Raw genomic sequence first — 24,072 nt, forward strand, 5'->3', positions numbered from 1 at the left:
AACAAGTGTTCATTTGTGACAAAACAGGCCTGTTCTGGAAGAAAATGCCAAACAGGACCTACATTACTCAGAAGGAAAAGGCACTCTCAGGACATAAGCCTATGAAAGACAGGCTAACTTTCTTGTTTTGTTATAATGCTAGTGGGGATTGCAAAGTGAAGCCTTTACTCATGTATCATTGTGAAAATCCGTGTTCAAGAAAAACAGTGTCTCATCACTCAACAATACTCTTCAATAAAGGTAAGTGTCATTTTAGTATTTATTTATTTATGTATGTATTGTGCATGTCTAATTGTTTTCTGTGTAGGGAAATGTATATTTCATGTAGAAAAAAATTACTTTTTTTAATACTTTTGGCTGTCTGGAACGAATTAATTGGATTTCCATTATTTCTTATGGGGAAAATTAATTCGACCAACAGCAAATTCAACTAATGGCTAACTCTCTGGAACGGATTAATGCCGTTGGTCGAGGGTCCACTGTATATCAATAAATCTCCTCAAAGCTTTCAGTTATGCACGACATACAGGTAGCAGAACCTGATACATTTTAGAAAAGGACAAACTCTCCGGATTTACTTGATCTTATAAAGAACCTCAGTACAAAGTAGTATTTTTTTTTTTTTTTTTTTTTGAACATCAGCCATTTCCCACCGAGACAGGGTGACCCAAAAAGAAAGAAAAAACTTTCATCATCATTCAACACTTTCACCATCACTCATACAAAATCACTGTTTTTGCAGAGGCGTTCAGATATGACAGTTTAGATGTATATTACATCTAAATCAGAAATCAACATACCTAAAGTTTTTATATCAGATGGATTATCTATTTATGTTATGCATCAATAACTGCAACATAAAAATTAGGGAAGAGTGTAAAGAATTATAGATAAAATTTAAAGCATGGAGTCAAAGTAATGGACACCAATGATTTCAAAAGCCCATGCCCATGATTTTTAATTACAGTTTTTGAAGAATCCACCTATGCACTTTCAAATACAAATTACAATTTATTAATAATCATGGCACTACTGTACACTATAGCTATATAAAGGTATTACAAAATGTGATAATCTGAATCATAAAATCAAGAAATAACCACATAGTGTTTAAATACTCTAAAAAACAAGAAAAATAGCAAACTTGACTTAATAATGACATGGAAGATCAGCTTTAATATTTTATACATTGTCATCAATAAGTCACTGTTTACATTTTACTATAAATATTCTTGCATACTAACACAAGAATGTTTTGGTAAAAATATTTAAAATAAAGCATTGTGGTGTTATCGCACGTAGTATACCATATATGCAATTTAGTATGTATTTTTGGAAATTTAAAAATCTCAAAACTTTTCAACATTTGTATTACAGAATATAAGTTTTATATACAGTATTTACCTTATAATAAACAAAATTATAATTTACATTTAGTAAATAATACCTCAATATTTGCCAGAGCCTTACCTAAAATTTGTATAGTATGTACAAATTATAATGTTTAACAATGCCAAGTAATAAACAACACAAGATAATTTTTACTTTCATTTAGTTTCACTGTGGCTTCAAACATAATTGAAATTTTTGCTTCATAGGTTTTTCAACTTTAAAAATGGAGATTTTTCATTGCAGCAGTGAGTCAACAGTTCACGTTAAGGGATCTTTGGAAGAAAGTATCATAGACTTCATCAGCAAGCCACGCCCTTCAGTTGGCTGTTTAGGAAAGAAATCAAATTAGATGGAAAATTGAAAACCCTAAACTTAATAAATAATAAATAATTCTGGAAAGTAACAGACATAATATGGAATATTTCATGGTCATATCAAAAGTATTTTAAGAAAAGATTGAGAGAATCTCATATTTTCATGTTTGTAAAAGTGCAATCCTAGACTCAAACAATGTTAGAAAGAATAAAAAGCATGTAATTAAATCATTACTTTAAACATCATTCATGAAAATTCATTACACAGAGTACACAAATAACCTGCACATAGAAGAGAGGAGCTTACGACGACGTTTCGGTCCGACTTGGACCCTTTACAAAGTTACACTTACAAGAAGTAGAGCAGGACGAGTATATATAGGCTGGAAGTAGTGGTGGTGGCAGTGGCGGCGGTTGTTGTTCTTCTCTTGATGCGATCAAGAGGGTTAGAAACAAGAGGAGTGTAGGTACGTGAGTCAGAGAGCAAGACATCAACTTTACGGAGGTAATCCACACGATCAAGGATAACTACCGAATTACCTTTGTCAGAAGATAGTATGACAATGTTAGTGTTAGATTTAAGAGAAGAAAGAGAAGAAGAAGCTCTGTCTCTTATTCTCTTGCTTCTTGGCTGGCCAAAACCCTCACTCCCTTTCTTGGTACTATCTCTCCTGCCCACCTCCATCACTCTTAAGACTTCATTGAACGGGTTCGCTCTCTCCCGACCTGTAAGATGCTTAGTCTTGACGTTGAGTCCCTCTTCACCAATGTCCTTCTTGATGATGTCCTTGATTTTCTTACAGAGAATACACAAGTCAGTCCATCTATCATCATTCCATCATGCAGGAGGAGCCACATGTCTATGGTGCATCAAACAAGATAAGCAGACTCTTGAATGTCACTACCGCCTTGCTCCGGCTGGGTTACAAGTATCTATGGCAGGTTAAATCACCACCACCAGATGTAGACCAAATGAAATGTAAACTTTGCCAGATGGACTATTGTCACATCTTGCATCATTATGTACTGGAGTGTGATCAAATTAATGAATTTAGAGACAACTCACTCAGAAATGTTCAAGAAATGGCAAAGTATTTTATCAACTGTGGTATATTACAGACCATTCTGGGGAAATACCCTGACTTTGCTAGCTGTAAATAATGCATTACCACGTGTGTGTGTGTGTATGCATATATTTGTACGCTCGTGTGCATGTGTCTGTGCGCGTGCCCTCGTGCGTGTATGTGTGTGTGCAAGCACTTGTGTGGGTGTATGATCCATTTAATATTTGTATTCCCTATACCTAGTGATGTCTTTTTTGATCTTATCCACCTCTGTGTGGACTCTAATTCCTTTTCCTTCCAAGGGAAATATTATTCTCAAACCTTCGGTGTTGCTATGGGCTCTCCTCTCTCTCCTGTCCTTGCTAAACTTTACATGGAATACTTCAAGACTGTTCTTCTTCCTACCATCGATGTGCGCCCTTCACTCTGACTCCGCTATGTTGATGACATCTTTCCTCTGTGGCCTCATGACTCTAGTCTCTTCCAACCTTTTCTTGAAGCTCTTAATAATCTTGCCCCAACCATAAAGTTTAAAGCTGAATGGGAATCTAATTCCTTACTTCCTTTCCTTGATGTCCATGTCCACCGCTCAGATACAGGTTTTTCCTTTTCCATTTACCGCAAACCTATGCACAGTGGCATGTACATTCACTACTTTTCCTATCATGCTTCCCCTGTCAAGAAATGTGTTCTTATCTCCCTCTTTCTCCGTGCCCTCTGCATCTGTGATCCTCAGTTCCTTCCAGCAGAAATTTCCACTGTTCATAATTCATTTTCCCGTCTTGGCTACCCTTCCCATTTCATTGACTCTGCCCTTTCACGTGCTAAACGTAATTTCTTCTCTCCCAAACTCTCTACTCCTGGGAACTCTTCTGTCCTCTGCCTTCCCTACATTTCCAGTCTTTCTAATCTCAACAACTCTCTATTCCTTAGACATCAAGCTTACTTTCCACCAGACTAACACTCTTCACACTAATCTCGTTCATACCTCTCCTCCCTCTACAGATGTTCCTGGTGTCTGCTCTATTTCTTGCTCCTGTCCTCTTCAATACTTTGGAGAAACTGGCCAATCTCTCTCTGACAGACTTAGAGAGCACAAAAATAGTGTTAGGCCTGCCGACACTAACAATGCTCTTTCCTGTCATGTCAGAGATCACAGCCGTCCTACTGACCGGTCTTCTGCTAAAACTGTCTTCCCTATTTCCAACATTAACAGTCGCCGTCTAGTTGAATCCTCCCTAATACACAACTTTCCTTGTATGAATCTTAGTCCTGGCTTCGTCTCTGTAGATGCCTTCCTCTCCCACTACACTGTAAAATGCTGCAAACTTCAGAACACCCGTGACTTAACCTGATTCCTCCTTTTTTCTTCTTCTCCCTCTTCCCCTTTCCTCTTTCCTTTTTTTCTCTTCTGGGTTGTCTTTCTTTCTTCTGCCTTGTGTTTCTGTTCCTTCATTATTTATTTTATTATTCCCCCCCCCCACCTCTGTGGGTACCTAGCTCCCTTGCAGTGCTCCCCTTTCTTAGTATTGACTGGCTCCTCCTCCTTTCTCCCACCCACCCAGGAGGAGGAAAAGGAGGAGGAGGAGGAAGAGGAGGAGGAGGAAGAAGAAGAGGAGGAGGAGGAGGAGGAGGAGGAGGAGGAGGAGGAGGAGGAGGAGGAGGAGGAGGAGGAAGAGGAAGAAGAAGAGGAAGAAGAGGAAGAGGAGGAAGAGGAAGATGAGGAGGAGGAGGAGGAGGAAGAGGAAGATGAGGAGGAGGAGGAGGAGGAAGAGGAGGAGGAAGAGGAGGAAGAGGAGGAAGAGGAGGAAGAGGAGGAGGAAGAGGAGGAGGAAGAGGAGGAGGAAGAGGAGGAGGAAGAGGAGGAGGAAGAGGAGGAAAAGGAAGAGAAAGAGGAAGAGGAGGAGGAAGAGGAAGAGAAAGAGGAAGAGAAAGAGGAAGAGGAAGAGGAAGAGGAAGAGGAAGAGGAAGAGGAAGAGGAGGAGGAAGAGGAGGAGGAGGAGGAGGAGAATCCTACCCCACAAACTTGACCATTATGGTATAAGAGGCCATGCATTTGCATATTTCAAATCCTACCTTACTAATAGGTATCAGTATATCACCATTAAAGACACAGCATCATCAACACGGCCACTTGATAGAGGAGTTCCACAGGGAAGTGTCCTCAGACCCCTGCTCTTCCTCATTTACATCAATGATCTTCCAAACGTATCCCAACACCTGAAACCCATTCTCTTTGCTGACGACACAACTTATGTCATCTTTCACCCTAATCTTGCCACCCTCAACACCATTGTTAATGAGGAACTGCTCAAAATATCAACTTGGATGTCAGCCAATAAACTTACACTTAACACTGACAAAACCTACTATATTATGTTTGGTAGCAGAGCAGGTGCTTCATAACTAAACATTAAGATTGACAGCACTCTAATTGCCAGACATTTTGAGGGCAAATTCCTAGGCCTATACCTCGACAACAACCTGAATTTCAGCACCCATATCCAACACATATCAAAAAAAGTATCCAAAACAGTTGGGATCCTCTCCAAGATACGATACTATGTGCTGCAAAATGCCCTTCTCACACTATACCATTCACTCATTTATCCATACCTCACCTATGCTATTTGTGCTTGGGGATCAACTGCAGCAATACAACTAAAGCCAATAATAACTCAACAAAAAGCCACAGTAAGAATAATCACTAAATCCCATCCCTGGCAACACCCACCCTTCCCACTCTTCATAGATCTAAACTTACTCCCTATTCAGAACATCCACACTTACTACTGTGCAATCTACATATACAGGACCTTAAATTCCAATATTAACCTTGACCTAAAATGCTTTCTTGATAGTTGTGACACCACCCATAAGCATAACACCAGACACAAACATCTCTACGACATTCCCCGTGTCTGACTAAATCCATACAAAAATTCAATGTATGTCAAAGGCCCTAAAATCTGGAACACCCTACCTGAAAACTCAGACACATTCATCACCTTCAAAACTACCATTAGAAAACATCTTATCTCCCAGATACACCCCGTCAACTAACTACATAAAAACCACCTGGTGGTTCACACTTACACTCACTCACTCACCCATTTGACTATAAGCACAGAAATATGTATCTTAATCTTAAAATAATGATTCCTAACTAGTCACAAGTTTGCCTGTGATACTCCAATATAGAAACTATGTATTGTGCCAAAACAAAAGCATTCACATTGCTAAACTCACAAACTAGTATTTAGTCACTTAGTATTTAGTCAACTTACTCCACAATTTGTAATAATTTAGGGTTAAGAATTAATCTAAGTTTGCCCGAAATGCCTAGCCTTGCTAGGTGTTCTAGTGGCCCTCTCTATAATTAGTATTTTATTACATGTAAACCACACAATAACCAAAATCTGTAAACCCCTCATTGTAACCCTTATAGAGAATAAACTTTGATTTGATTTGATTTGATATATGATTTGATTTGATTTGAGGAGGAGGAGGAGGAGGAGGAGGGGGAGGGGGAGGGGTGGTGGTGGTTCCAAGTCGGACCGAAACGTCGTCGTAAGCTCCTGTCTTCTATGTGAGGGTTATTTGTGCATTGTTCCAGGCACGGTATTGTGCCTTTTTATTTTATTACACAGAGTATTCTGTTAAATCTTTTCTTATACCATCCCCAGGTATATACCTGTACTATTTATACATAAAGCATAAACTATTTGTGCCTTAAATTTTCCACATTTATTTACACTGTACTATGTTATCAAGCCACATTCTCATGCTACAATAGTATTTATTAGCCCATTCACTGTCAAGAACCAAAATTTAAAGGGCTGTCAGTGTCACAATTTAGAACATTTTTCTGAAGGTAATAATGCCAAAAATGAAAAATTTGATGGAAAACTTATGGCATTACACAGGCATGAAGTTGGCAGTCTGGGTGCAACTTATGCATCAGTGTTTTTGCCCACTTTGGGCAATTCCACTGTTCAAATCAATCAAATTCCTGGCTATTTCACTAGTATGCCTTCAGTTCTATTGACTGAGCTCATGAAACTGCCCATGCAACTTTTAGAACTACACGATAAATTTAGTGGACAGAAGTCAGTAACTTGGCTAATTTTACACAAAATTTAACAAATTCAAATTTAAAAAATGGAGCCCAAAATAAAGACTGAAGGAATTCCAGGAACTCAAGCATCCCTTCCTCTGTTCATTAATCATGTTTTGAGACCTCTCCTACATAATGTTTACCTTCAATTTTGAATCCTTCACAAAAAAAAAAAAAAATCAAAGTTTTCCCTATTTCCTAACTAACAGAATATAGCCAAGAATGCTTGGGCATAGTTTTTGCTGTCCCATTAAGTGAAGCACGAGTCCTCGCCTGCTGCAGTTTGGCAAATGATTTAAAATCACTTGTTTCGTGATTTCATTGCTATACAGACTGCTTGTTGAGGCGGGTATTCAAACAGGAGGAGGCTGAAATTAATCCTTGAGATACCACTACCATGAGTGTTCTTGGATCACAAGAAAAACATGTAGCTCAGCTGTGTGCATGTTGGTTTGGGGGGCTCCTATCCTCCATCAGGAAAACTGCCAAAAACAGAATATTTCCAACACTATTTAAGGCCATTTCCAGTCTGAAAACAACCAAGTTTTTCTCCATTTTATTAGTATGCCTTCTAGTCTATTAATTAGCCTCAAGAAATTGCCAAATCTACATCTACAGAACCATAAATTCCAATATTAACCCTGAACTAAAACACTTTCTTGATAGTTGTGAGAGGACACACAGACATAATACCAGACATAAACATCTCTATGACATTCCTAGTGTCCGGCTAAATCTATACAAAAATTCGATGTACATAAAAGGGCCTAAAATCTGGAACTCCAAGCCTGAAAACTCTAGAACTGCAGACACAACCACCATTGTCAAAAGCACTGTTAAAAAACCTCTTACCTACCTTACACACCCCACTGGTAGCTAACACACACCACCAGTAGCTAAGCACACGAAAACTACTTTATCTTGCACATATCCAATGCAAAATACACTTATTGATATCTGTGACTCCCCCTAATCTACACATGACTAAACATAAAATTCTGAATACAGCTATTGCTCCATAATTCTTAATGCAGTCATAAGTCTGCCTAAGTCACTCCAATATAGAAACTGTATCATGCCAAATTGAGACTACAGTGGACCCCCGGTTAACGATATTTTTTCATTCCAGAAGTATGTTCAGGTGCCAGTACTGACCGAATTTGTTCCCATAAGGAATATTGTGAAGTAGATTAGTCCATTTCAGACCCCCAAACATACACGTACAAACGCACTTACATAAATACACTTACATAATTGGTCGCATTGGGAGGTGATCGTTAAGCGGGGGTCCACTGTATTTCCATTAATAGATAAACTGCTTGTTAAGTTCTTAAATATTTTGAACTACCTCAATTTTGTAAATCTAGTTAATCACTACAATTACTTAACCTTAATACCAGTATGATCCATATCCTGTGTCAATATAGATTAACCCTTTGACTGTCGCAGTCGTATATATACACCATAGGAGATACCGTGTTTGACGTATCTATACGCATAAATTCTAGCGGCTTCAAATCAAGCAGGAGAAAGCTGGTAGGCCCACATGTGAGAGAATGGATCTCCATGGTCAGCGTGCACCATATAAAAAAATCAGGGAGCCAGTGGTGCATTGTGGGAATACCATTTCAGTCGTTCTTTTTCAGCATGTCTAGCGGTAAGAAATATGTGACTCCCCAGCAAATCTGGGACTCTTCTCTTCCCAAGTGATGCTCTAACACAGATGGAAGTGTCAGTGAAGATCAATTTCATGATTTCGAGGAGTTTGAGACCAAAAGCAGAGGAGGAAGAGGAGGAGTAGGAGGAGGAGTAGGAGGAGTAGGAGGAGGAGTAGGAGGAGGAGTAGGAGGAGGAGTAGGAGGAGGAGTAGGAGGAGGAGTAGGAGGAGGAGTAGGAGGAGTAGGAGGAGGAGTAGGAGGAGGAGGAAAGAAGAAGAAGAATAAGAAGAGGAAGAGGAAGAGGAAGAGGAGGAGGAAGAGGAGGAGGAAGAGGAAGAGGAGGAGGAAGAGGAGGAGGAAGAAGAGGAAGAGGAGGAAGAAGAGGAAGAGGAGGAAGAAGAGGAAGAGGAGGAAGAAGAAGAAGGGAAGAAGAAGGAAAGAAGAATACGTAATAATAATAATATGTAATAATATGTTCCCTTGAAGCATGAAAAAAGTCCACCCCATGACAGTGACAAGATAAGGGGAGATAACATCTGATAAGAGCTGACGTTTGATGAGCATAAACGAGGGTGGGGGAGGGTGCAGCTGATAAGAAAAGATTAGATGACCATCCCCCTCGCTTTATTTTTGTTGGTACACAAGACTGTGTCATCATGTTTACTCACATCTTCAAGCAGAGTATAGCACGTTGGATTTTTTGGGTTATCCTAGGTAATTTACATTATGTATACTTGTATTTATGTGTACCTGTGAGACAGAGATAGACAGACAGATAGAAAGAGAGAGACAGATTGAAAGAGATAGAATGAGGGAGAAAGATAATTAGACAGAATGGAGGGGAAGCAGCATCCGACCCCATTGTTTTGACAGGCAGTAGGGGGAGTGAGTAATGAGATAATATGTCATTTTGACAGCTGCTAACTCCTGACTCAAAACAATTATAAGCCACACACTTGCACACAAGACAAGCTTGATGAATGAAGATAATAGCAGTTATATGACAGCATCTAGTGACTATAAATGTGTATATATATTATAGAAACCAGAAGGAAGAATGGAAGGCAGGAATGAAGGAAGGATGAGATCAAAGGAAGGAAAAAAGTAAGGAAAGACGAAGGAATGTAGGAAGGAAGGTAGGAAAGGAATGCAGGAAGGTAGGAAGGAAGGTAGGAAAGGAATGCAGGAAAGGAATGCAGGAAGGAAGGAATGATGACACACGACCATTTACCGGATAACTACATAACACAACTGCCTGCTAATACTTTGAAGAAAACTGCTCAGACGAGGTGTTTTGTCTTTGCACATAAAAAAAAAGTTCCACAAAAATCCACACAGACTGGTTTTATGTGTGAGGAGTGTAAAACACCATTGTGTATGACACCATTTTTCAAAGAGTTACACAAGCTGCAGAACTTCTAGGAATATGTCCAGTGACTGTATATTGGTATACATATTATAGAACAATAGTAATAAAAATTTTTTTGTATTGTTTGTTTTTGTAAACAAGTTTTGTAAACAATATATTGATAATTATGTTTGTGTGCTTATTGTGTTGTATACAACGAGTGTATATATGTACATTGCACCTTACTTTTGTCTCACAGGCCACATAAGTTATGTGAAAAAATAAAATAGTGAAAAAAACAACAAACCTGCAAATACAAGTAAACCTAAGTTTACCGGGTGAGCGGCAGTCACCGCTGTTGCCATACGCGGCTCATTTTCTGCAAACTTCATGCCTCTATATCTGGGTAAGTACTGATGGGAATTTTTTTTTTTTTTGGATTAAAACAATCAGAAAAATAATCTTAACATTTTCATAAGAAAAAATAATTTTTTTTTTTTAATATTTTGCGACACCAGGAGACACTTCAGGATTGAGCCTTTCGACAGTCAAAGGGTTAATATATCACTGTATAGGCTGCAACTTCAAGTTTGCCTCCCACATTCTAGCCATATCTGACACAACACAACAGGGGTAGCAGCAGTAAGGCTGCCTCCCCCACTAGCACTCTCTTATCACACCTGACACAACACTATATGGGCAGCAGCAATAAGATTGCCTCCTTTTCTCTACATATGCTTTTCACCTCTCGGTGTTATGGTAAGGGTATTAGGCACCTGGACATGTGGTATGGGAAGGAAGTGGTGAGTCAGTTTGTGTTGTATGTCAAGCCACTGAACATGTACTACACACTACCAGTGGTAAACAATAATATGATAATAACTTTAATGCAGTTATTGTGTTCAATACAGTGAGTTTATATATATATATACATTATATACAGTATTGATCTCTCAGGCCCCAAATGTTAGTAGGAAAAGAAAAAAATTGGAAAAGAAAAGAAAAAACAACAAAAAACGCTAAATAAAGTAATGCGCGTATGTATGTAGAAATCATCGATGTTGCCACCACCAGTTCATTTTGGGCAAACTTCTCGGCACTGTATCTCGGTAAGTACTGATCAGAATTTTTTTTTTTGTCTGATTACCTTCACAAAAATATACTCTTTAATTCTGTAAGAAATTTTTTTTTTTTTTTTTTCAACATTTCTTGGACACTGGAGCACCACTTCAGATTTTGGCCTTGGACCCTGAAGGGGGTTAAAGTGCAGGCATTGTACTTCCCATTTCCAATACTCAAGTCTGACTATATAAAAATAACTGGTTTCCCTGAATCCTTTCACTAAATATTGCCCTGCTCACACTCCAACAGCTTGTCAGGTCTCAAAAACCATTCGTCTCCATTCACTCCTATCTAACATGCTTGCTTGAAGTCCAAGCCCCTCTCCCACAAAACCTCCTATACCCCCTCCCTCCAACCTTTTTGAGGATGACCCCTACCCTGCCTTCCTTCTCCTACAGATTTATATGCTCTCCAAGTCATTCTCCTTTGATCCATTCTCTCTAAATAACCAAACCACCTCAACGACCCCTCTCAACCCCTCTTCAACACTCTGATTAATACTCTCATTAACTCCACACCTTCTCCTAATTTCCACACTCCGAATTCTCTGCATAATATTTACACCACACACTGCCCTTAGACAGAACATCTCCACTGCCAAGTTATTATTATTACAAGTTATTATTATTATAATCATAATATAAAAGAAGCACTAAACCCACAAGGGTCATGAACATCTATAGATAGAGTGAAAGCATACAAAAGTAATAAATTTCTAGTTAAGTTACTGGTGTTTGAATAGAGAAAAATGTAATTCTTCCAACCACTTGGTAAACAAACCTTATATCTATGTCTATTTTTTAACTGTGGGTGTATGTATCATGTTTATATGTTACGTAGCATGTTTATTATATAATTCTGAAAAAATATCATAGATGGATTAACCCTTTTAGGGTTTCCGATGTACTAGTATGGCTTACGCACCAGGGTTATTGACGTACTAGAAGGCCTAAATTCTAGCACCTTCAAATTTAGCGAGACAAAGATGGTAGGCCTACATATGAAAGAATGGATCTTTATGGTCAGTGTGCACAGTATAAAACTAATTTTGAAAAAATATCATAGATGGATTAACCCTTTTAGGGTTTCCGACGTACTAGTATGGCTTACGCACCAGGGTTATTGACGTACTAGAAGGCCTAAATTCTAGCACCTTCAAATTTAGCGAGACAAAGCTGGTAGGCCTACATATGAAAGAATGGATCTTTATGGTCAGTGTGCACAGTATAAAAAAATCCTGCAGCACACAGTGCGTAATGAGAAAAAAAAAACTTTGACCGTGTATTTTCATATGGTATTTATGGTAGTATTCTAGTTTTCCTGGTCTCATTTTATAGAATGGATGACATATTACAGAAATTGAGATGATTTTGATTAGTTTCACAAAGAAAAGTACCTTGAAATTGAGCTCAAAGTAGCAGAAATGTTTGATTTTTGCCAAAATTCAAAAGTAAACAAATCATGCCAAGTGTCCAATACACATCAACTGGTGAGTATAATATTCTTTCACAAGTGCGCTGAAATTATTCATACCATTTCTACACTAATGCAGTAGTCTGCATAACAGTAAATCTTCTATTTTTTTGTGAGAATAAAAATTCAAAGTGGAAAGCAAAAGAAATGTAAGCAGGGCCTGGGGACATGACTAGTGAACAGAGAAAATGTTATTTTAGTGCCTGGAATGTCTGTCTTGTCTATTCTGGACCCTATTTGGAAATTGGCATCTTTTGAAATTTGTGTGAAATTGGCAAAATTGCTAATTTCTGACCGCTTTATTGGATAGTTGAAATCGGTAAATGGGTGGTTTCTTGTACTCATTCGATAGAAAAAATGGAATTCTAGCAAAATAGTTATGATTTTTGTTGACTAGTACACTGGAATTGGCCGAAAATAGGGCTCAAATTGGGTGAAATCGCCGATGCGTAAACATTCTCGAGACCGCTAACTTTGCGAGAGCATAATTCCATAAGTTTTCTATCAAATTTCAAACATTTGGTGTCATTATGATTGGGAAAAGATTCTCTATCTTTTCATAAGAAAAAAATAACTTTTTTTTCCGAAAAATTTTCGACCCTGAGAATGAGTTTAGGAGAGGGCCTCTTGACCCTGAAAGGGTTAATAGAAATGTCTATATTAGAGTAATATACGACATTTAATGTGCCCACGAGATTACATGTATTATTATTAAGGCATCAAGAGTAGACACTCTTAGTGATTTTAATTTGTACCTGCTCGCCAGCACAGTGTATAAGTATATTAAGGTATGGTTACACATAAGTATAATTATCAGAGTATAAATAAAATATGTAATAACTTTCAAACACTTGAAATTTTGGAAAATTTCCAGACATAATAGGGATATGTGCTCATGGAGAATGTAAACAAACCAGGTGGGGCACGCTGTATTTGAAAGACTTCTCGCCGTATAGCAAATTTTGGGCATAATTTGAAATGGTTTTTAATACTTGACGTGCTGTTGGAGTGTGAGCAAAGTAACATTTATGAAGGGATTCAAGGAAACCGGCAGGCCGGACTTGAGTCCTGGAGATGGGAAGTACAGTGCCTGCACTCTGAAGGAGGGGTGTTAATGTTGCAGTTTAAAAACTGTAGTGTAAAGCACCCTTCTGGCATGTCAGTGATGGAGTGAATGATGGTGAAAGTTTTTCTTTTTCGGGCCACCCTGCCTTGGTGGGAATCGGCCAGTGTGCTAATAAAAAAAAAAAAAAAAATGAAATCGCTGTATTAGCAGAACGCCGTAAGGTGAAACGCTGTAAAGCAGGGCGCTACTGTACCCACAACTAGAAGATCACTAATGGGTACAGGATCTGATGTTCTTTACAGATGTAATGTAACACCTCCAATATTTAAATATGGCATTTCGAGGAAGGAACAAAGTTATTACAGAACTTGCCCAATCAGTTTTCAATTTTCAGAATACAATAAAGATTTTCAAAGAGATCTGGCAACAGCGAAATTTGCTCACTTTCTCAACCTTATATTAAGAATAACTGCTTTTCGTGATGTTGAAATTAAAAACAGTAAATTGAAAGAATATGAAGGAAACTCAGAAACAAGTTTAGGAAACTAAAAAAGTTAAAGCTAAGTTTTGAGTTTTTTGTGAATCCTTTAGTGATTGATGTCATCAATGATGGATGTCTTGTTGATGCCTCTTTAGTGATTGATGTCATCAATGATGGATGTTCTGTTGTTGCACCTTTTGCCTTGGATGTTGCTTCAATAGAAACAGAGCTTACTGAACTGCAGGAGGATGTGAGTTTGAAGCTAGTACATAAAAGCTCATCTCTAATTGATTTTTGCAAACAAATTCTAGAAGCAAAGTATCCCAATCCCCAGAAAACTGGCTTCTGACTACTCTCTGTGTTTTTGGAACAACTTACTGCTGTAAATCTCTCTTCTCTGTAATGAAATTTATCAAGTCAAAAGATCATGCTATCCTCACTAACAGCCACCTCACTAAGATTCTTAGAACAGCTTTGACATTCTAACAGCCAGATTTTAACCCTTTGACTGTTTCACTCGTATATATACATCTACGAGCCAGTGTTTTTGACGTATTAATACGCGTAAATTCTAGCTGTTTCAAATCAAGCAGGAGAAAGCTGGTAGGCCTACTTGTGAGAGAATGGGTCTGTGTGATGGGTGTGTGCAATATGAAAAAAATCGGGGACTCAGTGGTACATTGTGGGAACGCTATTTTAGTAGTCTTGTTCATGATGCCTCATGGTAAGAAGTACCTTACTTCTCACTGAATCGGAAGTTTTCAGGGGGGTGTGACCGAAAGTAGTACCCACGATAACGTAATTAGTGATGAAAACCCAGATGACCCACAACCTTCTACCTCTGGTGCTGGGCTGTCTCATTCACATTCACCTGTACCAGGACGAAAGAGGAAACTATTTCCCCATGTACAGGACTCAGATGGTTGCAGTGAAAGTGATACTAATTACCAAGCTATTGAAAGCAGTTCGAGTTGTGACAGTGAAGCAGCAGTATGTATGACACAGCATGCGTTCTGGTAGTGTGCTATATGCCATTCCAAGGAAAAAGAGTAAATCTAGGAGTACATCCAGTGGTCTTACACCATGAATTGATAGCAAAGATGATGGTATTGTTACAATGGGGATGCATAATGTGTATGGGGCAGAAAGTCGTCGTCGTCCTGGTGGTAGTGGTGGTGGCGGCGGTATGAGTCATGTGGCACCAGCATTGGGCCACACTGCTACCCATGCTGCTAACTCAGCACAGCCACAACCAGCCTCAACCACCCCCACACTCCCACAATCACAACCTCCACAACCACAACCACCTGTCAATATTCAGTACCTACCAGCAGATCACATCTGGGATTAGCAGGAAGGTGCAAATTTTGTTCCCAATCCCCATGACTTTAACAAAACAAAGTGAAATATAGCCATTGTGTACACTTGGGAACAATGCCACTGAACTGGAATGCTTTCAGTTATTTTTCAATGAACCTCTGATGGAAATTATTGTCAGGGAAAGCAACACATACTATGAGTACACCATGGCAAACACAATTCTTTCACCAAGATCATGGCTACACCAGTGGAAGGACACAACTGTGGCAGAGATGTACCTGTTTTTCCCCACAATAATGCTTATGCCACATGTGTATAAGCACACTCTCACCACATACTGGTTGACAGACTGCCTTATTTCAACCCCAGGTTTTAGTGATATTATACCAGTGAATTGATTTCTGCTACTGTTATGTATGCTACACTTCTCAGACAAAACAAGGCCTGACAGAAACGACAGGTTATATAAGATCAGGAATGTGTTTATGTACCTGAAACAAAAGTGCTTTATGTATTTTTATCCCTTCAGGAAGCTTGTTATTGATAGTCTTTGATTTTGCTCAAAGGCAGACTGTCGTTCAAGCAAGAGGAAATGCTTCAGTATAAAGTTATTTGTACTGTGTGATTGCAAAAGTGGTCTGGTTTTGGATATAACTGTGTACACTGGCAGTAATACATTGAGAGATACCAGGAAGTTATTGGGTATCTCTGGTGATGTGGTTAGAACAATGATGGAACCATATCTTGGTAAGGGGAATATATTATATACTGATAACTGGTACACAAACCCCTAACTCAGTGATTTCTTGTGAGTGAACATGACAGACATGTGTGGCACAATGCATGGAAATCGTAAACGTGTGCTTAGGTTCGATGCAGGCACTCACAGAGGTGAGGTGCAGGCGTTTTCTGCCAATGATATCTTGGCATTTCAGTAGCATGACAAACGTGATGTCACACTGTTGACATCAGTTCACCAACACGAAATGGCAGACACTGGCAGGCAGAATAGAGAGACCAATGAACCCATTCTAAAACCTGCAGCTGTGATGGACTAAAACCTCAATATGCACTTAGTGGACAAATGTGACATGCAGATTGGGTTTGCTGATTGTGTTTGCAGAGTTATAAGTGGTACATAAAACTCTTTTTCCATTTTCTTGATATTTCCATACTGAATGTTTATAATATGTATAAGTTGAAGACCAACAACAAACCCAAATATGGTGAATATTGTCTGTCAGTCATCAGACAAATAATATTCAAATACCAAGAAACAACACCTGCAATAGACCAGGGCCCACAAAATTATCATACATACCCTCTCATCTGAAGCCTGGTGATCACTACCCCATACAACTTCCTCCTACTACTTTCAAGAAAAAGAAGAGACACTCATTTTATGCGTGAGGAGTGTAAAATACCACTGTGCATATACCCATGTTTCAAAGAATTCCACAAGCTGCAGAAGTTCTAGGAAAGTGTCCAGTGACTGTACATTTGTATATACATTATAGAACAATAGCAATAAACAATTTTTGTATTGTTTGTTTGTGTTAACAAGTTTTGTAAACAATATATTGATGAGAATGTTTGTGTGCTTACTGTGTCGCATACGAGTGTATTTATGTACATTGCACCATAGTACTTTGGTCTCACAGGCCACATAAGTTATCTGAAAATATAAAGTAGTGGAAAAAAATAAGAAACCTTCAAATGAGAGTAAAAAAGAGTTTACTGGGTGAGCGGCATTTGCTGCTGTTGCCATACACGGCTCATTTTCTGCCAACTTCGCACCTCTATATCTCGGTAAGTACTAATCGCAATTTTTCTTTTTTTTTAAGCTTAAAGCACTCAGGAAATTAATCCTAACATTATGGTAAGAAAAAAATGTTTTTTTTTCGAATATTTTGCGACAGGAAGACAGTTTCAGAATTGGGCTTGCGACAGTTGAAGGGTTAAACTATTAAGTGCAAAAATGAAGACTAAGTCAAAATCTTCAAGGAGAAGAGATCAAACATATTCTGCTTTGGTGAGTAGGATTACTGTATACCTGTAGTTGCATTTTTTATTATTCATAATACAGTTTTAAAATAATATTTTTTTTGTGGCTCTTGAATATTCGAAAATGTATGAAAAGTGTTATATGTGGCTCTTCTTTTCGAAGAATTTGCCCACCCTTAAATCTTTGCAGTACCAAGCTTTCTAAACAGGATTATTACTCTAACAATACTTCAATGTGTTATTTTCCAATAGAAATAAAGAATTTGATCTTAATAAATTTAAAATGTATTTACAGGAAGATGATTTGCTTACTGCTATTTTGCTATGTTTAAGTTTGCTAAGGATACCCCGAGGAGGAGCCTGCGTAAACTGTACATCCTCCTCTTCACCGTCATCCAGAGCACATGATTCTGCTGGTGGCAGTTCAATCATTCCATCCTGAAAAAAAAAAAAGTTTACTAGCATGTAATAAAACTTAAAAACTCTTGAGAGTAAGCAAACAAACATTTTATCTCTTTGTGCATTATCAAAAATGTAGTTTACACATAATAAAATATTGTTGAAACACAAAAGAAAGTCACTAGAATGCATATGTATTTTATGCAGAGTAATCCTAATGCTGACAGACTACTTAAGATTAAACATAGGTATTGGGTGGTACAATTTTAACTATGGATTATTACAGAAAAGAGACAGCAAAAATAGTACAAATTTAAGTATGTATTAATACTTTAAACTGATTCAGTAAGCAAATACAAGTACTGGCTGGGACACCCAAGCATACTAATTATAAGGGTAGATAAAGATACAGTTAAATAAAACTGAAATACCAGCAGAAATTTTTTATTTTTTTACAAGATGATGGAACTGCATTTTTAAATCGTAATTTTTTTTTTTAACAAGTCGGCCGTCTCCCACCGAGGCAGGGTGACCCAAAAAGAAAGAAAATCCCCAAAAAGAAAATACTTTCATAATCATTCAACATTTTCACCTCACTCACACATAATCATTGGTTTTGCAGAGGTCCTCAGAACACAACAGTTTAGAAGCATATATGTATAAAGATACACAACATATCCCACCAAACTGCCAATATCCCGAACCCCTCCTTCAGAGTGCAGGCACTGTACTTCCCATTTCCAGGATACAAGTCCGGCTATATAAAAATAACCAGTTTCCCTGAATCCCTTCACTAAATATTACCCTGCTCACACTCCAACAGATCGTCAGGTCCCAAATACCATTCGTCTCCATTCATTCCTATCAAACACGCTCATGCACGCCTGCTGGAAGTCCAAGCCCCTCGCCCAAAAAACCTCCCTTACCCCTTCCTTCCAACCTTTTCGAGGACAACCCCTACCCCGCTTCCTTCCCTTACAGATTTAAATGCTCTCCATGTCATTCTACTTTGATCCATTCTCTCTAAATGACCAAACCACCTCAACAACCCCTCTTCAGCCCTCTGACTAATACTTTTATGACTTCACATCTTCTCCTAATTTCCACACTCCAAATTTTCTGCATAATATTTACACCACACATTACATACTCATGTAAATCACTTTTCAACATCTAGCCTATTCTTACTACCTGATATTTTAATCTCAACCACCTGATTATATTACTATATTACAAATGAAAATGAACTAGCGAACTTTCTTCATGATGCAAACATTACAGAGTCTGACTGATATTAGTGACCAAACCATTGTACTATGTTAGTGTATGTTATTTATTTTTATTATCACACTGGCCGATTCCCACCAAGGCAGGGTGGCCCCAAAAAAGAAAAACTTTCACCATCATTCACTCCATCACTGTCTTGCCAGAAGGGTGCTTTACACTACAGTTTTTAAACTGCAACATTAACACCCCTCCTTCAGAGTGCAGGCACTGTACTTCCCATCTCCAGGACTCAAGTCCGGCCTGCCGGTTTCCCTGAACCCCTTCATAAATGTTACTTTGCTCACACTCCAACAGCACGTCAAGTATTAAAAACCATTTGTCTCCATTCACTCCTACCAAACACGCTCACGCATGCCTGCTGGAAGTCCAAGCCCCTCGCACACAAAACCTCCTTTACCCCCTCCCTCCAACCTTTCCTAGGCTGACCCCTACCCTGCCTTCCTTCCACTACAGACTGATACACTCTTGAAGTTATTCTGTTTCGCTCCATTCTCTCCACATGTCCGAACCACCTCAACAACCATTCCTCAGCCCTCTGGACAACAGTTTTGGTAATCGAGCACCTCCTCCTAACTTCCAAACTACGAATTCTCTGCATTATATTCACACCACACATTGCTCTCAGACATGACATCTCCACTGCCTCCAGCCTTCTCCTCGCTGCAACATTCATCACCCATGCTTCACACCCATATAAGAGCGTTGGTAAAACTATACTCTCATACATTCCCCTCTTTGCCTCCAAGGACAAAGTTCTTTGTCTCCACAGACCCCTTTTCCCCTCATCAATTCTATGATTCACCTCATCTTTCATAGACCCATCCGCTGACACATCCACTCCCAAATATCTGAATACATTCACCTCCTCCACCTTCTTCACTGCTTTCAGTAACCTACCTCCTACACCATACACCTGCAACATCTGCCACATTGCCCCCCTATCCACCCTGTCATACGCCTTTTCCAAATCCATAAATGCCACAAAGACCTCTTTAGCCTTATCTAAATACTGTTCACTTATATGTTTCACTGTAAACACCTGGTCCACACACCCCCTACCTTTCCTAAAGCCTCCTTGTTCATCTGCTATCCTATTCTCTGTCTTACTCTTAATTCTTTCAATAATAACTCTACCATACACTTTGCCAGGTATACTCAACAGACTTATCCCCCTATAATTTTTGCACTCTCTTTTATCCCCTTTGCCTTTATACAAAGGAACTATGCATGCTCTCTGCCAATCCCTAGGTACCTTACCCTCTTCCATACATTTATTAAATAATTGCACCAACCACTCCAAAACTATATCCCCACCTGCTTTTAACATTTCTATCTTTATCCCATCAATCCCGGCTGCCTTACCCCCTTTCATTTTACCTACTGCCTCACGAACTTCCCCCACACTCACAACTGGCTCTTTCTCACTCCTACAAGATGTTGTTCCTCCTTGCCCTATACACGAAATCACAGCTTCCCTATCTTCATCAACATTTAACAATTCCTCAAAATATTCCCTCCATCTTCCCAATACCTCTAACTCTCCATTTAATAACTCTCCTCTCCTATTTTTAACTGACAAATCCATTTGTTCTCTAGGCTTTCTTAACTTGTTAATCTCACTCCAAAACTTTTTCTTATTTTCAACAAAATTTGTTGATAACATCTCACCCACTCTCTCATTTGCTCTCTTTTTACATTGCTTCACCACTCTCTTAACCTCTCTCTTTTTCTCCATATACTCTTCCCTCCTTGCATCACTTCTACTTTGTAAAAACTTCTCATATGCTAACTTTTTCTCCCTTACTACTCTCTTCACATCATCATTCCATCTCTCTTCACATCATCATTCCACCTCTCTTCACATCATCATTCCACCAATAGTGTATGTTATTATGCCATTATTGAACTAATCCCTGTACTATCACCTCCTAGATAGTATTTACTACCTCATTATCCCATGTGTCCTACAGTTCCTTGTGTGACCCAATTTGTGTTATCTTCCCATATTTCCTGTTCACAATTTATTACTTGTTAATAAGATACTTACTCTTTAATAATATCTGTATTACCATTTATTCCTACTTAAGCACTGTTATAATTCTTCTATAATCTTACCTAAATTTCCCTTTGCTCCTAAACTACAAATAACAAACTAGTGTATGTTCCTACTACACTACAGTGCAATTCCTTGTACCATCTTCCACTAGCTAGTATCAACTACCTCAAATAATATTTCTTTAATGATATTAATTGCTCAAACTTTATGTTATAAGGCAAATCCTACTCTCAGATTAATTTCATAACATAATGTCAATCTATTTCAAGGTTGTTTTTACCACTACTTAATTTAGTCCCTTTTTACATTTCTACTGAAATAATTCTCTATATACCAATACATTGTACTGCCCTTTGTTCAGTAATCGCTATACTCCTAGTTCTAACAACAATTAAAGAGAAACTTTCAGGAGATTTAATATTTTTTTTCCCTCTTGTCCATATAGTCACATTTATTAAAATACTCCAGGTGCTATTGACTACCTCAGGTGCTATTGACTACCTCAGGTGCTATTGACTACCTCAGGTGCTAATGACTACCTCAGGTGCTATTGACTACCTCAGGTGCTACTGACTACCTCAGGTGCTATTGACTACCTCAGGTGCTACTGACTACCTCAGGTGCTACTGACTACCTCAGGTGCTATTGACTACCTCAGGTGCTACTGATTTTGTTTTAATACATTCTTGTTTTTAATACATTCTTTTATTATTATATTCACTAGCTCCTTTATTCTAGCTGTAAATATCTACCGTAGTTCATAAACTCACATTTGTTGAAATAATTAAGGTGCTATTAGATGCTTAACCCTTTGAGGGTTTTCGTCGTACTAGTACGTCTTACGCGTAGGGGTTTTTGACGTACTAGTACGCATAAATTCTAGCGGCCTCAAATCTCGCGCGAAAATGCTGGTAGGCCTAGGTGTGAGAGAATGGGTCTGCATGGTCAGTGTGCGCGGTAGAAAAAAAATCTGGGACCCAGTGGTGCATTGTGGGAATGCCCTCTTAGTAAACAATGTCCACCATGCCTCGCGGTAAGAAGCTCCTCACTCCTCGGCGAATTGGGACACTTTTGTTCCCCAGTGACAGTTCTAATAGTGATGGAAGTGCCAGTGAAGATGAGTTTCGTGGTTTTAGTGAGGTTTTGACCGAAACTAATGACCATAATATCGGTAATAGTGAAGAAAACCCAGACGACCCTCAGCCTTCCACCTCTGGTGCTGGGCCCTCGTGTTCACGTTCAGTTGTTCCAGAACCCAAGAGGAAACTTCTATTTTCCCAAATCCCAGACTCAGATGAGAGCATGGGTGATGATAGTGATAGTGAATATGAACTACAAGCTCTTCAAACTAGTTCCAGTAGTGATAGTGAAGTGCAATATTCCCCAGTGAAGCGTCAGTATATACGACGATATATGCGCTCTGGAAGTGTGCCATATGTTATACCAAGGGGAAGGAGTGTATCTCGGAGTACATCCCGTGGCTGTACAACAGGAACAGACAGCGAAAATGACGAAGATACTGTTGCAATTGGGATGGAAAATGTGCGTGGTGGTAGTGGTGCCGGCGGTGAGGCACCAGCAGTGGGCCATGCTGCCACCCACGCTGCCACCCACGCCGCTGCCTCAGCTGATCTAGAACAAAGGCCACCATCCCCCACTCCCCCACCACACCAGCCTCCACAACCACAACCTCCACAACCACAACCTCCACAACCACAACCACCTGTCATTGTCCAGTACCCACCAGCAGACCGCACCTGGGATTGGCAGGAAGCTGTCAATTTTGTTCCAAATCCCCACCAGTTTGATGGCAGTCAAAGTGGAATACGGCCATCTTGTGCACTTGGGAACAATGCCACTGAACTGGAATGTTTCGAGTTATTCTTTGACGAACCACTGATGAAAAGTATTGTCATGGAAAGCAACACATACTACGAGTACACCATGGCAAACACAATACTTTCACCAAAATCACGTCTACACCAATGGAAGGAGGCAACTGTGGCTGAGATGTATCTTTTCTTTGCCACAATAATGCTTATGCCACATGTGTATAAGCACAAAGTGAAATCATACTGGTCAACAGACCCCCTGATTGCAACACCAGGTTTCAGTGATATAATGCCAGTGAATCGATTTGTGCTAATGTTACGTATGCTTCACTTCTCAGATAAAACCAGGCCTGACAGAACTGACAGGTTATATAAGATTAGGAATGTGTTTGTGTATCTGAAACAGAAATTCAGTACTCATTTTTATCCCTTCAGGAAGCTTGTAATTGACGAGTCTTTGATTCTGTTCAAAGGAAGACTCTCTTTCAAGCAGTACATACCAAGCAAGAGGAAACGCTTTGGTATAAAGTTGTTTGTGCTTTGTGATTGTTACAGTGGTCTGGTATTGGATATTATTGTGTACACTGGAAGTTATACATTGCAAAATACCAGGAAGTTATTGGGCATCTCAGGTGATGTGGTTCGAACAATGATAGAACCATACCTTGGTAAGGGGCATATATTATATACAGATAACTGGTACACAAGCCCCTCACTCAGTGATTTTTTGCGAGTGAACATGACAGATGTGTGTGGCACAGTGCGTGCAAATCGAAAACATATGCCCAGGTTTGACGCTGGCACTCGCAGAGGTGAGGTGCAGGCGTTTGCTGCCAATGACATCATGGCATTTCGGTGGCATGACAAACGAGATGTCACACTGTTGTCATCAATTCACCCTAATGAAATGGCAGACAGTGGCAGGCAGCATAGAGAGAGAAATGAACCCATTCTAAAACCTGCAGCTGTGATTGATTACACCTTCAACATGCGTTCAGTGGACAAATGTGACATGCAGATTGGGTTTGCTGATTGTGTTCGCAAGAGTTATAAGTGGTACATCAAACTGTTTTTCCATCTTCTGGACATTTCCATGCTCAATGCTTATAATATGTATAAGATGAGCACCAGAAACAAAC

The 24,072-nt window shown here is 39.1% G+C and overlaps 1 protein-coding gene across 1 annotated transcript in view; it reads right to left on the reverse strand.

Moving 5' to 3' along the window:
- Positions 1-1,463: 1,463 nt before the first annotated feature.
- Positions 1,464-24,072, reverse strand: part of LOC128685735 (endosome/lysosome-associated apoptosis and autophagy regulator family member 2-like) — a 179,942-nt gene continuing 157,333 nt past the window's right edge. Inside the window, exons 19-20 of the mRNA XM_070086008.1 lie at positions 17,672-17,797; positions 1,464-1,716 (exon numbers count right to left, since the gene is read on the reverse strand). Coding sequence (XP_069942109.1) covers positions 1,651-1,716; positions 17,672-17,797 — 192 coding nt within the window. The 3' untranslated portion in view covers positions 1,464-1,650. The remainder of the gene's footprint in view (positions 1,717-17,671; positions 17,798-24,072) is intronic.

The sequence above is a fragment of the Cherax quadricarinatus genome, chromosome 1, assembly GCF_038502225.1.
Source record: "Cherax quadricarinatus isolate ZL_2023a chromosome 1, ASM3850222v1, whole genome shotgun sequence".
In the NCBI taxonomy this organism is placed as follows: domain Eukaryota; kingdom Metazoa; phylum Arthropoda; class Malacostraca; order Decapoda; family Parastacidae; genus Cherax; species Cherax quadricarinatus.